Source organism: Oreochromis niloticus, linkage group LG17, assembly GCF_001858045.2.
Source record: "Oreochromis niloticus isolate F11D_XX linkage group LG17, O_niloticus_UMD_NMBU, whole genome shotgun sequence".
Taxonomy (NCBI): domain Eukaryota; kingdom Metazoa; phylum Chordata; class Actinopteri; order Cichliformes; family Cichlidae; genus Oreochromis; species Oreochromis niloticus.
The window spans coordinates 33,417,874-33,435,136 of NC_031981.2; the positions used below are offsets into that span (position 1 = coordinate 33,417,874).

Genomic DNA, 17,263 nt, shown 5'->3' on the forward strand with positions numbered 1-17,263 from the left:
CAGTACATAATATGAATATTTGCATAAAGGCCAAGGCTGAAAATCGATACTGGATGCCTGTGAGCTTCGGGCCTTCGGGTGACACTGCATTAAACACGGGCATGATTCTGTGATCAAGTAAACACAGTTTATGGTGCCATTCACAAATGCAGGCTAAACCTCTGTCATGCAAAGAAGTAGAAGCCACAAGGGGTCAGAAAGGCCACAGTCTCCTCTGGGCCAAAGGTCATTTAACATGGACTGTGAAAAAGTGAAAAACTGTTCTGTGGTCAGATGAATCAAAATGTGAAATTCTTTTTGGAAAACATGGACACCGAGTCCTCCATGGGATGATCCAGTTTGTAATCAACACTCAGTTCAAAGGTCTTCGTCTCTGATGGTATGGGGGTTCGTCAGTGCCTATGAAACTGGTACTTTGCACATCTAAAAAGGCACCATCAGTGCTGAAAGTTAGATGAAAATTTGAGGTTGAAGATCAACACATGCTCCCATCCTGATGGCGTCAGTTTCAGGGAAGGTTTTCTATATTTATATTAAACAGCAGCACAGACATTTACAAACTGCTGTTAAAAAATAGATGCTACAGAGGTAAAAATAGCTCAGAGTTTATGAGTTTTGCAGATTATTGCATTCTGTTTATATTTACATTTTACACAGCTTCACAACAGCCTCACAGGGAAACTCTGGCGATCATCAAAGTCAGCAGGATTCTTCCTCAGGGTACCATAAATGTCTGTCCGAGTTTTCATGGCAATCCAACAAATAGCTGTTGAAGAATTTTAGCAGACACTCCCAATCAAAGAACCGCGCTGCTATGATCCCGCTGCAAGTTATAGATATCAACAAAAACATGTTCTGTGTGCTGTTAGTGTTTGTTTTGTTTATGTTAAATATGCATGCTTTTATTTTACGTCTTAGATATTCAACATTTGGATTTTTTAAATGTTATTTAACAGTCTCTCGGCTAGCTTGAAAACTCTACAAACCCCTCTGTGTGGAGAAAGTTCTGTTAGACTTGAGATGACAAAACCGCTTCCAGCTGTACTAGAAAGCCTTAAAAATGAATGACGACTGAGCTTAAAAAGGCAGTTCTGCTTGCTTTCATTTCCTGAAAAGTTGGCATTTCACAGATACACGGTTCCATCAGACAGTGTCAATTTGCAAATCGCACATCAAGGCATCGTTACACCGAATGACTCTTACAGCCACCAGCCTCTGAGCTGGTATGACTCACCTCTCTGAACCTCCAAGGAAATCACACTGACACACACACAAACATAAACACAGAACACACATGCGCACACACACACGCAAGGACTAAATGCAGGTCAGCTGTATCTCTGAGGACAATGTGTGTTATGTGTGAACAACAGCTTGCCCTTTCACCTGAGCGACGGAGTAGAAATCCAAAAGTGAGTAAATGCAGCATACAGCACACACATACACACACAAAGTGGTACCCTGCGAACATGCCCTGCGAAATAGGAACTTTTTGCCTTTTTAATGTTGTGTAGCTGTGGTTAGCCATCCAACCATGGCCAATGGTCTGTGGCAGGCAAGCAGAGCAGTGACCAAGACTGTGAATACAAGCAGACCATAAGAGAGCAGAGAGAGGGAGGGAAAGGGCAGGGAAGGGAAAAGCAAAGAGAGGCACACTGAATGCAGAGGCAACCAAGCAGAAGTTGCATATATGATCACTCCAAACAACAACCATCCTTCGCTTTTACTCCTTCTGACCGACCACTGACTAGTTACAGCACTTCACTACAGCATGCTTATATTGTAACCCCACACATATGTGCACATGTCAGGCTCCAGCTGAAAGAGGTTAGCTGGAGCAGCAGTGAGTTTTACTGATGCTTGCCCTTGCTAACAAAACACTTCAGAGGAAGGATCAGCAGGTATACCGAGAAAGGGGGAGTAATGATAAACAAAGAGATATCATTTGTTAGCACGTTTGCTCATAATGCATAGATATATGTGCATGCCCGGACTGCTTCATCTGATTACAACACAGATACTAAGAGATCCAAAAGCTCAGAGAGAAGCCCAGAATAAATATAATCAGTTGATCAAACACAAGATGCTAAAAATAAAACGTGTTCTCAAGTTGCCAAGCACCGAACCTGGAAGACCAGGATGCACCAGGAGATGAATGCACGTGAAAAACAGTCAAACAGAGAAAAATCAATCTTTCCCTTACCTCAGCAGCTGCTTGTGAAATCCTTTGTGACGGAAAAAATGTAGTAGCAGGGAACAACAAATATCAGTTTGAGAAGAACTGCTAGAGAGCCCCACTTTTATGTCTTTGCAGGGTGGTGTATATTTTATATCTCTATCAGCCAAATGCAAAGTCTCGGGTCCGTTAGGAAGGTGCTCCGTCTGCCTCTGTGAGTTTGTGTAAATATATATATATATCCTTAGATGGTGATGAATAATGGTGAGTGAAAGCAGAGTACTACGCTAGGAGGCAGACAGACTGGCTGAAACAGGAGAGCAGTGAGAGTAGAGAGCAGACTGAGTAGGATGGAAGTTATTGCCTCCCAACATCAGAGCGGCTGGGCTGGATACACCCACCTCCTCGGCATACATCAAACGGGATTCGCTTAGATGCTCACAAGTATGCTAGGAGAGAGAGAGGAATCCTATGTGCAGCCTGAGATCTGATCTGATCTGATATATGCAAATATCCATCCATGCAGGGTTATGCACACATGCATACTTATAAAGGGTCCCTTTAACTTACTTTCACTGACACGCTTACACACCAAACTACTTTCTGTGTGAGAAAGGAATGGAATAAAGTGTTGATGTTACAGTTATAGTCATAGTGCAGCAGATAAACATATCCATCCATTCTCTTCTCCCTATCCTTATAAACCCCTCTCAGACAGGATGCAAAACATGTGAAAAGTGAGAAGCGTAAACTGTTCACTTATGCTTGTGTTTTTGCTTTTTTGGATCACGCTCCAGTTTTCCTTTGTCCCAGCTGCTCTAAGCTGAAAGAAAAGTCTCTGTTTTTCATTGCATTTCTGAGTACATATGTGCACACAAGTGTAGCAGACTTGGACATGCTTCTCATTCTTGGAGTTCACCACTGCCTGTCGTTCAGCATGCTTTCATTTTCCTACCAGCGCTCAGTTCTTGAGAGAGAACCAGGCTGGAGGCTGGAGGAGGGGGGCTGTTTTGTCTCTTGGGCTTTAAGCCCGCCACACCACCCACCTCTACCGCTCCAGCCACTAGAGCTTTGGGCCTCGTGGGACAAGGCCAACCTTGATGAAGGCCACTTGCATAATTCAAGCACCTCATTACTCAAGTTCTTGTAAAACTGGTCCATAAACAGTATCTGAATGTGTTACATTCAGGTACAAGAGAAGCTTTTTTTCTTCATCACTGTTCCTCGAGTCATTTTTTTTTTTTGTATGCCTTCTAAAAATGGAAAGTCTCTCCGGTGAGAGAGAGTATTGCCACCAACGTTTCATAGCACAGATCTCTCCAGTTATCGTATTCAGCGTCCAAAATACCGGAAAATAAAGCCCTGCTTACATTTGACCCTTCAGCATACAGCAGCTTGATACGTGGGTGACCTGGCTATGCCCTCTTTATAAAATTCTGTTATAAGGAGGTGATGAGAGAAGCGAAACACAGTAATCCTCCTGAATGTGAGTCTCCTGGTTAGGATTTAAATGGTGAGTGAGAGAGAAAGCATATCCAACACATCCCCTCCCCGGCCCGCCTTCTGTAATCTAAAGAGATCACTAGCTGCTTGTTTGATCTGTAATGAAGTCACACAACAAGAGTGATTTAGGATAAACTGAACCCACTTTAAGTGAAGTGTGGGACTCTGGTAGGCTCTAGTAAGTTAATTAAGAGGTTTGCTGTTAAAGCTACCTCAGAGCTGGAGACTGAAGAGTATTCTGAGCCATCAGACTGAAGGATGGCGATGGCATCATCATCTACAGTCCCACAGGAAGTCTTAGCACCCCTAAAGTACTCCCATCCACTACTGCATCAGCATCCTTACTGCAACATCCTACCACCATCAGCCTGAAAGCCACTGAGGTTTTCTGGAAGCTGAGGCACAGCAGCTCAGTGTCCATCGGTACGTTGCTGCTGACCAAGCAACCACTCTGCAGCAGCAGCAGCAGCAGCTGTAGCAACAGCAGCAGCGGATCGTCCAGCCTTCATACTGTCGTACTGACAAATGCCTGCACTGACTACGTGCATGGATGAAACGAAACACCTGCCGTCTCCCCATGTCTGTGCCGCTTTCAGGTGATGCGATCCTCTCTATATCGTAAAAAAAAAAAGCAAACAAACAAACAAAAACAAAAAAAACACGCCAGCCAAAGCACTCTGTAATACTGTTAAAGCAAAACAGTGCAACTGATACAAATAAGCTGTAAAGAAGATTAAACTAGACGCACTCGCGGCCCGGCTATTCGAGCAGATTTAGGTTTATCAATTAACGCTGGAAGCAGGGGAAACGTAAACAGTGTCTTACCGTCACAGTCGCGGAGGGATAGCCTCGGAGACTGTCAAACGATGAGATGCTCCGGTGAAGGAGGGAATGATACTACTGGACAGATCGATCTCCGTTCGGCTGGATAATGTCGTCCCCTGTTGGTGCAAAGCGGGCAGTGCCTGTACAATAAGCGTTTTGGTTTCTCTCCCTTTTTATGTATTATGTATACATGTAAATGGCTTCCTTAAATACAATTATGAACAGCTGATGTGGGACAAGCTTCGTTATTAAACAAAAGTCCACAAATATACTTTGGTTCCACAAAAAATATATAGTTTCATTTTAACAGCTGCAAACTATAAACTTCCGTTTACTTTTTTCAAAATAAAAGAACTGGCTAATGAAAGTCGGTGGTTGCCATGTTCTTGCTCAGGATTTTAGTAGGACATTTGCTTGGTTTGTTATCTACGACTTTAAATGGTACGTGCAAAAATCTCATCCCCACTCAAACTAAACTAACTTACTTAATCCCAGAAAATCAACCCCGGTTATCTGGTGGCAGTGACTTCCTAACTTGGAGGACTGCAGATTTCCCCTGTTGTGCCAAAAAGTGATCAACTGTCAAAAAAGGTCAGATCTAGTTCAATTCTACATTTTTTTTTTATGCGTAATAGCTTTTCTTATATTGGTTAATAGACTGTAGTCACTGTATAAGATTGAAAAAAAAAATACCTGTCTGCAAGTATCTTTGACTCCATTATTGTAATTACATTATAATCAATCCAGTCCTTTTTGACCACTTAGAATATCTTTATAGGACTGGGATGTTAAACTTGCTGCAATTTCTGCTTGTCCAGTTCTCTCTTGGAAAAGGGCATTTTTTAATGTCAGACACTTTTTACCTTTTTTATTGCAGCATCTACCTTGTGACAGGATTTTGGTTCTGGCTCACAATGACTTGATATCATTAATGAGAGCACAGCACAACAGCTGACAGGGCCAAAGTTTATTTTTATGATCGTTAATATGCAAACTGTCAAGACCATTCATCAGTGGCCATGAGTACCATTCAAAGAGAATTGGAGAATAGCCACAAACAGCGCTGTAAAATGGTGAAGTAAGGCCCTGTCCTTGCTTCAAAGATGGTCATTCCCTTTTCATGTAAATGACCTTCTTGCCTCCATGTTCAGAATGGTCTGGGATAACCAGGAATCCTTCAGCTTCCCTGCCCTGTATTAGCCTAAGAATACATCATTCACCATCTTAAAGTGTTGTTATTGCAGTCACTGTGATCATTGATCAATGGCCCATTGTTAGTCATTTGTGGGTGTTTTCAGTCATCATGCAAATGAACTGCTTATAATGCTGGGGAAAGCTGCAGTCAGCTGAAAAAGTCACTTTGATGAGAGATGAAACGTTTTTCCCACTGAAATGTACCTCTAGATGAACAGATTCAACTTTGTGGGATTTTCTTACCTGGATGACTGAGCATAATTCATAATTTACTATTATATAACTATACTATTATAGTCTCGTGGGGTTTTTTTTCAGGTAATGATTTATTTTTTTTATTTTTTTTGCTGTTGGACCCAGTTTTGTTCATACTCATTGGCAGTGTTGGGAAGGTTACTTTTAAAATGTATTCCACTACAGAATACTGAATACATGCCCCAAAATGTATTCTGTAACGTATTCCGTTACGTTACTCAATGACAGTAACGTATTCTGAATACTTTGGAATACTTAATATATTATCATGCTGTTTACAACTACGTGAATGTACTATTGCTGTGATTTATTACTGTTACTGAAGGTCCGAAACGTAGTAAAGGGACCTCGGGCTAATACGTCGGGTTCGTGTCGGGCTGGTAGCCGAAAACTAGCTTTACTTTGTTGTCTGGGTCAACTTTGCTTGCGGGAGACAGAGAGAGGCGTTGAAAGGCTGCTCCAACGGAACTTATTTTTCCCGGAGGAAAACACGAACACAGTGTACAGTTGAGTCTTAATAGCTTACTTACAAATGGGCTCCTCAGGCTCTCTTCTTGGCTGCTGTGGTTATTATTATATTTACATGCTTCCAGCTCCCGTTTTTGCTCCGTGACAGCTCGGACTTTTCCTTTCTCTCCCTCCCTCGCTCACAGACACATAACGGGTATGGTAGTCCATTCTCCCTGCAGCACGGACTACACTGCCCATGATGCTACATTCTTTAGAGCTATGCCTGTAGCAGTCTGCCTATTAGCTTAGCACAACAACAACAACACAAAGGCGCTGTCTCACCCAGGAAACACGCAGAGAGAGAGCGTCACCCTGTAACCATGGCAACCGTAACGCTGCCGCCTGGAACAACAGAACGTAGCTGTCAAACAAACCCAAACAATCCTGACCCGCGACAATATGAAACAGGGAAGTACCGCCGTGTATTCCATTTATTTCACCAAAGTAACTGTATTCTGAATACCACCTTTTTAAACGGTAACTGTAACGGAATACAGTTACTCATATTTTGTATTCTGAATACGTAACGGCGGTACATGTATTCCGTTACTCCCCAACACTGCTCATTGGTTTGTACTTAATAATATTATGCTTTCTATACAAACATCTGATTCTATGTTAACCATTTTTCTGTAAATCGCAATTTGGTGTTGGATCAGATATATAAAATGTGAAGAGGATTCAAGAAATATAGAGCACAGTCTCCCAAATTATACCTCTTATACAACAGACCAGCTTCAGCTTGTCTCAACTTGAAATTTGAAAGCCTCTGTGGCCCTTGGCTTCCATGGAAGCCTTGATGAGTTGTATACCTTTTTTTTTTTTTTTTTTTTTTTACATTCATTTAATGAAAGCAATTTTTTTTTTATGTCCTGTATTTAAAATCTTAGTCCTTCAAAAGGGAAAAAAAGTGAGACATGAGAAATGACTGTTCAAGTTTAGCTCGACTTTTAATTAGAAGGAGCTGGAGAAAGGACTACAAGAATGGCGCTGGGAGCTGGCCGGTTGGGTCTAGCCGAAATAGTTGTCTTAACATTAGCCTGAAATCTGGCATGTAAATCTTTTCAGGTATAGAATATTCCAGAGTTCTGCGCGCATTTCCAAATGTTCGGCAACACCTGAAATATTTTCAAGCTTAGTAGTGACCGTTTTTTTTAAACATTTTGGCCGGATGATTTGACGCGATATCCGAGCGCTGCCGGCGATGTAGCGGCCAACGAATCTTCAAGCAGGAAAAAGCGCCAACTTCTGTTGCACCGTCTGAATTGTTAAACAGTCCTTAAAGCATTTCGAGACGGGATATTTAATGGAAAATATCAAGCTTAAACTGGAATGAAGCATTCGGGTGAGTTTTGGTTCTCGACTCTGCTGGGATTTCAAAGAAGTCCTTTTTGGCCGTGAACAGTTTGAAACGGCGTGCTTTCTGTTTTCTCCTCCCACTTCTTCACCGCACCTTCTCGAGCCAGTTTGTCGCTGTGATGTGCGCAACGTGCTCAAAAAACGCCGAGTTATTTGTCGCTACCCTGTCATTTAAAACGAAAACAGCTGCTAACGTAAGCCGTTCTATAGCGGTTGTTTGTGGGAGGGACTGAAACAAAGTACCACCTTTAAGTTAGCGTTAGCCAGCTAACATGTTATATAATGCGTGGTTCGGTCAATAACCGGTTCGACTGTATTATTGAGAAGTGTGTGCTTGATTAGACTGAACCTGTCCGTGTGTAGCTGCACAATAGTGGACCATGAACTTAAGTGCGCAGCTACGTTCGTTCTCGTTGAACTCTGATGGCGCCCGCTGAAATTACATTGTGTGTTTCCATTTTTCACCAGTGAGGTTCGCTGTTGCGTCTCAGTAGGAATTTAAAAGAAAAATCGCCCTCAAGGTACTGAGAGGAAAGATGCCAGGTCTGCAGGGTGAAAGTGTGGTAGTAGCGGCTCCGGGGAGCCCAGTGAAGAAGAGCAAACTCTCTCTGAAGTTCTTCCAGAAGAAGGAAACCAAGCGGGCTCTGGATTTCTCTGAACCTCAGACAGAAGAACCCAAAACATGTGAGCCAGAGGAGCCTGAGGCAAGGTAGGTCTCTGCTACCAGTGTGCGTCAAACACAAATAGTTTTCCAGACTGATGTGTTTTGGGCAGCCCGAAGCACTCGTTTTCCCACAGTTACATTTAGATAATTACGGGAATTCCACTGTTGTTGTGAGGGCAGGATAATGCACGTGTAGATGAGTGACACCTTAGATTTTAATAGGCTTCATCTCAATCAAGCTGGTGTTAGACTTCAACATTAATCTCAGTGTAATCATTTTAAAAACAGTGTGTGCCCGCGATGGTGGCTGTCATTTGTGAAATTCAATTTATTAGCTGCTGACTTTCTGTTTGCTTTCTTCTTAACCGATCAGCAGCTGCGATCAGGTGGTCCCTGGGCCTTCTCAGTGTCCTTCCTCACCCAGCCTCCTCCTGTCCTGCGAGAAGAGAGAGAACTTGGTGCCGTTCGTGGGACTCAATAATCTGGGCAATACCTGCTATTTGAACAGCATCTTACAGGTGAGCCATTACCACAGATGGAGTTAATTTCCAGCGTTAATAGATGTTTTGTCACTTGTTCCAGTGTTTTAGTACAAATGGTAGGATGGGCTTAAATATACTGAAGGAAAAGTTGAAAACTGCACAGAAACTTAACAGTGTGTGTGGTTTGTTCTTGTGCGATTTAAGTTGCATTGAATCCTCAAACCTGTTCACCTGTGTTATCCCACTCAGAAGTGGATGTTCTTGTGATGTTGGGAATGTTCAATTTTCTGATGGGGAAATTGTGGTTCAGCGGTTGTAGTGTGATGGCAGTCTGTGGGGAGCTTTGGACTGTTCTACCTGCAGAGAGCCTCTGTAGTCAAATGGAGGCAGTGCTAAAAAAAAAAAAAAAAAGTGGTTCGACCGGTCTGTAGGCTACTACTGAGTGTTGTAAACAATGTACAGTATCCACTGCAACCTCTGACTGTACTTCTCATACATTTTTTTTTTTTTTTGAACTTCTTTCCCTGTTCTGGCCCACTTGTCAACCAGTCAGCACATTTCTGTTGGTTAAAAACCCATCTCTGTAGGTAAATATCTCTGGAAACTAGGGCTGCCACGATTAGTCGACTAGTCACGATTACGTCAACTATCAAAATCGTCGACGACTAATTTAATAGTCGACGCGTCGTTTGAAGCTTTGTAAGATCCCAAAAGACGCAGGAGTAAGTAGTAGGATTTAAGAGTGTAATAACGGACTGAAACAGAAGATGGCAGCACTGCATGTACAAGGATGCCTGCTGCCGTTAAACCCCAAAGAAGAAGAAGCTGTGTCCCAGAATTCATAGCGCGGCCCTGCTCAGTTTCCAATGATGGCGGCAGCTAGTTAGTTTTAATATTACTCTTATTATTCTTTCTGGGTCACAAAATAAACGTTTAACCTATTTTCAGGCGAGAATGTAGCTGTGTAAACCTCAAATATCTGCTCAGTTTATCAAGACACCACATGTTCTCAAAAGTGCTCCGACGTTTTCGGAGACGTCTGTTACCCACCAGCTCGATAGCTAGCCGGGGTTCAAGGCTCACTAGAGCCGTTGAGAACACCGGACTCCCGGCAAATCGTTTTCAAACCCACCGCTGTCTTTCGCTACTCAGGTTAAACGTGATATATAAGTCACTTAGATAACTTAAAAATGATATTGTTTGGCTTTTTTTAGTATTTTATTTGTTCCTGAGTAAATTGGTTTGGCTGAGATTAAAGTTATAGTTTTTACACAGCTGAATAAACGTCAAACAGACAACTGATTATCAGAAGTGTGAGATGCTCGAGAATATACTGTTATATTTTAGATAGCAAGGAGCAGACTGCTGAGTTTATTAAACTTCACCTAAACAATCTGCAGATTTCATTAAAATTTAATAAAATATCATCTTGTCTTTATGTTTAGTTAGCACATACTTTAAACACTTAAAGCTGTAAGCTAATGATAGTTATATAAGAGCAGATGCATGCTGGTGCAATAAGCTGGACGTTTTACGTCCAATGGATGCATGATCTGATTAGTCGACTAATCGCAAAAATAATCGGTGACTAGTCGACTATCAAAATAATCGTTTGTGGCAGCCCTACTGGAAACAGAGCAAATCTCAGGAGCATAAATTAAGCACAAGGTTTTCACTTAAATGTTAGTTGCTAATGGAATCAAGTGATGGCACATCACTTTTCTGAAGTATGGAGTTAGTTTAATGAGCAGGTTTTGATGTACTCACTGCTTTAATAGAAGATATGTAACTACAGTAGCACTTATTTGCTTAAATTTTAATCACAGTTAGGAATATTATAGTATTTTTCTCTCCATCCTTTTTTTTAATGTTTCTAAACAAGACTTGCATGAAAATTTGATAGAATTTTTTTTTAAGCTTACTTTGGATGACTAAAGAGCTTATTGTAATAATTAGAGTAATTCCGAAGTGCATCCAACATGTGATCAGAAAGCAAGTAGCTGTGTGACTAACGACTAAAATAGAACGGTTTAGCTTCATATTTGGACAGTCATTTTTTAACAGATTTTTGCCACAATGTTGAGCCGGTAAAGGAAGTTAGATCTCACTGTGACCATTAATGGGTTAATGGGAATTACTGTTGGATTCAAGTACTGAAGCACAAATGACTGTGAAGGTCATGGACTTATTTGTATCATCATAATATCACCAGCATTTAACAACCTGATTACTTGAAGATGCTCTGAGTTTTCCACTCGTGTGGATTACTTGTTAACACATCCAGTTTAAAATCACAATAATGACATGTTGATGTCTCATTGCGTCTACAGGTTCTTTATTACTGCCCAGGCTTCAGAGAAGGCATAAAGAAGCTTCACGATCTCTCCATCCAAAAGGAGAAACCCAAGGAAGAAACTGAGAAAAGCGAAGAGGTAAGAGTAAAATAAATCACAGCCACAGTGTGGCTCCAGAGTTTAGCACTTATTAACTCATCTGATGGGAGATGTTGCATGCTTCATTTTAAAGTTGTTGAACAATATAGTGCACTCTAGTCTTCAGAACTTGAAGTTAATTACATGGGACTCGCCATAAGTTTTTAGAACTGAAGAAGCCTTTTGAAGAGAGGTGATAACATTCATGAACCAAAAACAAGTCCAGTAGCCTTCATCTCAAAGAGTTATTACACAGTGCACTTTATTCTTATTGTAAAATGTACAGTTTTGAAAAAAGAAGCAGTATTAAAGGAGGCTGTCTGTCTTCTGCGGTACGAAAGCATATTTCTGTAACCTTTTTACTCTGTGTCATTTTCGTACAGCCACACTGTCAGCAGTCAGACGGTGTGTCGGAGGCTCTGCCAGCTCACATCGAGCTTCTTGGGAGCTTCAACACTTTGATAACTGCAGTGGAGCAGCTGCAGTCTAGCTTCCTGCTTAATCCTGACAGCTTCACCGACGGCGAGCTAGCCACACCGCCGCGCAAAATTCTGCACACGCTCAGGTAAAGATTCGGCAGTTTCAATAAATATTTGTAACCCAGTTGCTTATTTAATCATACGCTTGTGTTGCTAGGTAACCAGTTTGTACCCACTCTGTCTTTTTTCTAACACGATGACTTAATGGCTCTCGAATATTAAATGTTACTAAACACCCAAATATTGTCACATTGTATACGTGCATATAACATGTAAGATCATGAATGTGGAGCTTTGATAATTATTGTCCTGTTTAAAAGGTAAAAAACTTGTCATCATTCATGCTCATTCATAGCTCAAGCTGATGAGTTGGTTACAAATCACTTTTAAAGTAAGCATGCTGACATGTTTAAACTCCAGATTGGCACTTTTGTTTTACTTTTGTGTTTTTTGAACACTTTCATTAAAATTGCATTTTTCTGTCAATTTGACACAAGTTTGTGGTTTTGTGTCGCAGGCAGCTGAACCCCATGTATGAAGGTTATCTCCAGCATGATGCTCAGGAAGTTCTGCAGTGCATTCTGGGATATATCCAGGAAGCCTGTGATACTATCAGGAAAGAGCTGAAAGTAGAAAGCGAGGAGGAGGATGTGTCGGAAGTTAAACTCGAGAATGGTCTCGATTTGGGGTCCGGTGGCTCTGGTGCAGAACCCAAAGCTTCCACGGAAGAGGATGGTCAAGTCGCCGGGAAAAGAAAGAGCGACACAGAAGTGGGGAACGCCAAGAAAAAATCCAAATCCCTCAAGTCTAAGAAATCAGACTCTGCTGAGGAAAACCTGAGTAGAAATAGACCCCTCACTCGCTCCAAAAGGAAGTCCTCCAGTGAAATCAACATGGACAGCAGCCAGAATAAAGGTGGAGAGGAGGATGCGGGTGAGGAAGAGACGAAGAAACCAAATGTGGAAGGAGGAAGCGACGATGAGGGGAAAGGTGAGAAGACGTGTAAAGAGGCAGATGGGAAGAGGAAGAAGAGAGCTAAGCTGAACTGGCTGAGGCCGTCTGGAAAGCAGCCAAGTATTTTCTCCAAGTTCCGCAGCGTGGGAAAGATCAGCTGCACAACTGTGAAGAACCAAAAGAAAACGGAGCAGGAAAATGGAGTGACGCACGACCAAAGCGAGAAAAACCTTCAAGAGCCGTCCAGCCAAAATGCATCCGAACACAGCAAGGCTCCTAAACATCAAGGTACGTGTGAACTGTGATCATCGTAAGAGGCAGCGATTATGAAGAAAACGTTTAGTCAAGAAAGAAATGACTCACTTTAACTTGATTAAAAAAAAGTCTTGGATGATGCCTGATAGAATTGTTGACCATATAAAAAAAATTGCTTGATTTTAACACAATTAATGAATTTAAATGAATAAGCATCCCAAAAAAAGTTGGTACAGACTGAATGTTTGGTCATTCACTTTAACTTTTAATTTGTACTTTGACGTGCATTAGGAGCCTACACTAACTGTGGATTTTCTGTTCGTTCAGCGGGCCTGAGCCTCATGGAGCATTTGTTCCAAGGTCGGCTGGTTCTGAGGACTCGATGTCTGGAGTGTGAGAGCTTCACAGAGAGGAGAGAGGACTTCCAGGACATCAGTGTCCCTGTGCTCGATGACCAGCCCAGCAGCCCTGGTGACCTCTCTGAAGGTGAGAATTTTCACAACTATTAGTTGTAAAATAGTAGTTATGGAGTTTTTTTTTTTTTTTGTGGGTTTTATTTTCCCCCTTTTATCTTAAAACAACAGAAACTAAAACTGAAAGACAGTCTTGTTAGTGAAAGCCAGAAAAAGTTGCTTAGATTTTTTCATCTTCTTTTCTCCATCCTACAAAGCAACTCATAAACATTAAAACAAGCAAAGCAAACATGTGCTGTCATCTTGGTTTTTTTCAGTCTCACCAGACCCTAAACCAGAGCTGAAGACTCTGAAATGGGCCATATCTCAGTTTGCTTCGGTGGAGCGCATTTTTGGGGAGGATAAATACTTCTGTGAGACCTGCCATCACTACACAGAGGCTGAGAGGAGTCTGCTGTTTGACAAGACTCCTGAAGTCATCACTATTCACCTAAAGCGCTTCTCCGCCAACGGTTTAGAGTGAGTCCACTGAAGTCCACTGAACTGCCACGCTACACGAACTCTACTGGAATGAATTTGAGCTAGTGATTGAAAAAGTGATTGCTGTACCACATACTTAGACTAAAAAGATTCTCATCATGGAGAAACAGAATCAGTCCTTTTCTGTAGATGAGTTTATACTGCTTTGATCTCTAGTTTCTAAACTTACTCTTACATCTGTATTGTTTTCTCTTTCCAGACTAGACCCATATGCTGGTCTTTCTAAAGTGAACACTCCCTTACAGACTCCTTTGACCTTATCCCTGGAGGAGTGGTGTACCCAGTCCTCATCCACTAAAGGTCAAAACTATCAGCTGTTTGCTGTCGTCATGCATAGTGGTGTGACCATCAGCAGTGGCCACTACACTGCCTACATCCGAATGTCTGACTTAACAGATGTGAAGATCTGGCTGCAGGACACAAAAACTGAAGAGAAGAAGGAGGAGGAGGACGAGGTGAAGGAAGACAAAGAAGGTGCTCTGGTGAAGGAGAAGGTGCTGGACTACGATGATGGAGAGGTGTCTTTCAGCCTAAATACGAGAGGACAGCGGCGCAAGAGTTTAGCAAGCAGCAAATCGGGGAGCAAAAAGCTGTCAGAGGGCGGTGTCGGACTCTTGGGAGGCCAGAGGAGTTTGTCCAGTTATGACCTCGGGAACAGCAGCAGCAGTAAACACACAGAGAAAGCAGCTAGCAGTGGTTCGACGGAGGGTTGTAATAGGAGAAAAACCATCAACATTTTGAGCCAAAACACTGAAGCCGGACTTAAAAAAGAGCCAGAGGCAGTAGAGGAGGCATCACAGGCTTCCTGTGGCAGCACGGAGACCAAAGAGCAGCAGGCTTTAAATAGCCTCTTAGAATATGAAGGGAAATGGCTGCTGTTTGATGACTCGGAGGTGCGTTTGTTTGAGGAGGAGGACTTCCTGCGAGCCTGTTCTCCTGAGACGTGCTGCTCATCAACACCTTACCTGCTGTTCTACAGAAGGATGCCTGAACCTGGACACTGAAATAGACAGACCTTACAGGAAACTGAGCTCCCAGACAAAAGACAGATGTAGTTTTTGCAATGCTTCAAACAGTGCCAGAAATACTGTGGCTGGCACATTTACACTGAAACTGAAGTGACTTAAGCCAAGGAAAACTAAACCTGCACCAGCCTCACGGTGGGATCAAGGCGCTTCCGTCTTCTCATCCACTCATGTGCAGGTACTCTAAACAGAAACGCCCAGTTGGGGTCAAAGTTTTTTTGTTTTTTGAATGACAATTGGATTTTCTATATGTCAGGGATGATTAGTTGTGTACTTTTGTTTTTTGGTCTTTCTCCAATGTTGACTTTGTATTGTTTTGTTGTTTTTTTTTACAAAATGGCAAAGCACTTTGAACTAAAATTTAATCAAGTCAAAATGGTGAAAACTGACTCTTTTCCCCCCCCCCTGGGTGCAGCAGTCTGTATTCTGTTTGAATTTGAAAATGTTCTCATGATATTTTATTCAGTTTATCAGAAAAGCTTTTGAACTAAAGCTTTTCCCATCAACTGATCCCTTGTTTTGTGAGGGTTTTTATATAGAAACTTGTACAGACAATTTAGTTGTATATCTGAAGCCTCAAACTGATGCCATTTATACAGTGAAACTGACAGATTCTCAGAAACTCATTTAGTTATAACAGATATTTACAACAAACATTCAGCTGTCTAATAATAATCAAAAAGTTTCTACATGCTTCGTTGACACTAGTGGTTTATGCAGTCAACAGGTTATTGCTCAGATGTCAGATTTGTCAGAGTGAAGGACACTTGGAATTTTATTTTATCAATGAACTATCAGGTTTTTATAATATACATTTTACAGTGTTATGGAAAACTGCATGTTTGATATTTTACTATTGAGCCCAACCGATTTAATGTGAGCACGATTGGTATCTGTATAGTCTGACCACCAGAGGGTGCGCTGCAGATTCTCTGTGGCAGCTTGTGGTTGGGATGCCACAAATGTAAAGAAAGGCTCATTGAACAGAATCGGGTGAAGCTCAAACAAGTAAATAACTACATATAACAAATGTTAGAGAATTCTGTTTATGTTTTGTGTATCTGAAATAAATAAATATCAGAATATGAGACTTTTAAAAGACCAAATATCGGTCTGAAAAAATCTTCTAACAGTCTCTAATTTAGTGTACAACTGTCAAGTGAGATGTTTGCACTAGTCAGGATTTTAAGATCTGAATCTCTAATTTAAAACTCCTTAAGCTGCAGTTCAGTTTTATGCTGCAAGGAGGGTCAAAAAGCACAGTATAAATATCTTTATATACAGTTCATGGTTATTATGGGGAGGAAAAACTGCCCGCTGAGACCATGATTTAGCTTATGACCTACCTCCACTCTTCTTTTAAAAGAGTTTTTAAAGTTCATTAGAGATAAAAGAACAAAGTTAAGACTAAAACCGGACTGATGGAAGTTCTCAAGCAGTGAATATTCAGTTTTGTACTTGCATATTGCTGGTTTTGAAATCTATATGTATGTCTACATCTATATGTAGATATTTAGAGATGTATATACATATCTATATTTTGATCTATTAAAACAAATCACCATCCCTCTGATTACACCTATGTAACATCAAGTTTTGTCTCATGACAGATTTAAGATACTATAGTTGAAGAAAAAAATAGATTTTCCTCTTTTGCATTAATATGCTCCATATCTGATCTAACAGCCTAGACACAAAACATTTTAACTTGATGCAGACACACACAGGGAAACATCCCTGTGTGTCCAAGGTAACTTTCCTGTTTATGATGGACTGAATGTTTTGTGACAGTTAATTGATTAGTCATGGATAGCAGATGATAGATTTGGGTTTGCATCAATTGAGCTTTAAAAACTCAGTAAAGGTAACTTTGTTAATCTCAGGTCTAGTGATGGTTTCAGAGATTTATTTGGGTCTGATGAGCTGTCTTTCTAAGTATTACAAACCCTTTTTACCTGTCTTTCAAAGATGAGTTTATTATTTAAAGTGAAATGCTTGCACACTTGGTTAAAAGCACCCTTAATGTGTTTTTGTGTCCTTTTTAACTGTACCATTCCAGTTGTCATTATGCGGAAGTGGCATAGCGGGGTTTCAGAGTGAAAGCAATAAAGTTTTTACCTTCACACCAACTTTATGCTTTTTGTTGTCTTGGTTTCTGCCTGACTTACCTCAAAGTCCATAATAAACACAGAAACAT

At 41.3% G+C, this 17,263-nt stretch overlaps 2 protein-coding genes across 6 annotated transcripts in view; one reads left to right on the plus strand and one right to left on the minus strand.

The window, feature by feature from the left end:
* The window catches only part of kank4 (KN motif and ankyrin repeat domains 4), a 76,613-nt gene extending 72,015 nt beyond the window's left edge, over positions 1-4,598 (minus strand). The window contains exon 1 of one of the 3 annotated variants that reach the window (XM_005457111.4): positions 4,505-4,598. The gene's annotated coding sequence lies outside the window, so the exon portion shown is untranslated. Of the gene's footprint in view, positions 1-2,203; positions 2,532-4,504 lie in introns of those variants that run through there. The other 2 variants (XM_013275840.3, XM_005457108.4) reach the window with 2 other exon arrangements.
* A 2,840-nt stretch (positions 4,599-7,438) lies between these two features.
* usp1 (ubiquitin specific peptidase 1) lies at positions 7,439-17,195 on the plus strand. Of its 3 annotated transcripts, none has more exons than XM_005457107.4 (9): positions 7,439-7,808; positions 8,291-8,531; positions 8,863-9,004; positions 11,299-11,400; positions 11,784-11,965; positions 12,397-13,121; positions 13,416-13,574; positions 13,819-14,020; positions 14,241-17,195. In XM_005457107.4, exons 2-9 carry the CDS (start codon positions 8,359-8,361, stop codon positions 15,043-15,045), a joined length of 2,490 nt encoding a protein of 829 aa, XP_005457164.1. In that variant the 5' UTR covers positions 7,439-7,808; positions 8,291-8,358; the 3' UTR covers positions 15,046-17,195. The 3 variants fall into 3 exon arrangements, with proteins under 3 accessions (XP_005457164.1, XP_005457162.1, XP_005457163.1); XM_005457105.4 differs by having other exon boundaries at positions 7,440-7,808; positions 8,860-9,004; XM_005457106.4 differs by lacking the exon at positions 7,439-7,808 and adding an exon at positions 7,837-8,016 and having other exon boundaries at positions 8,860-9,004.
* Positions 17,196-17,263: the final 68 nt, after the last annotated feature.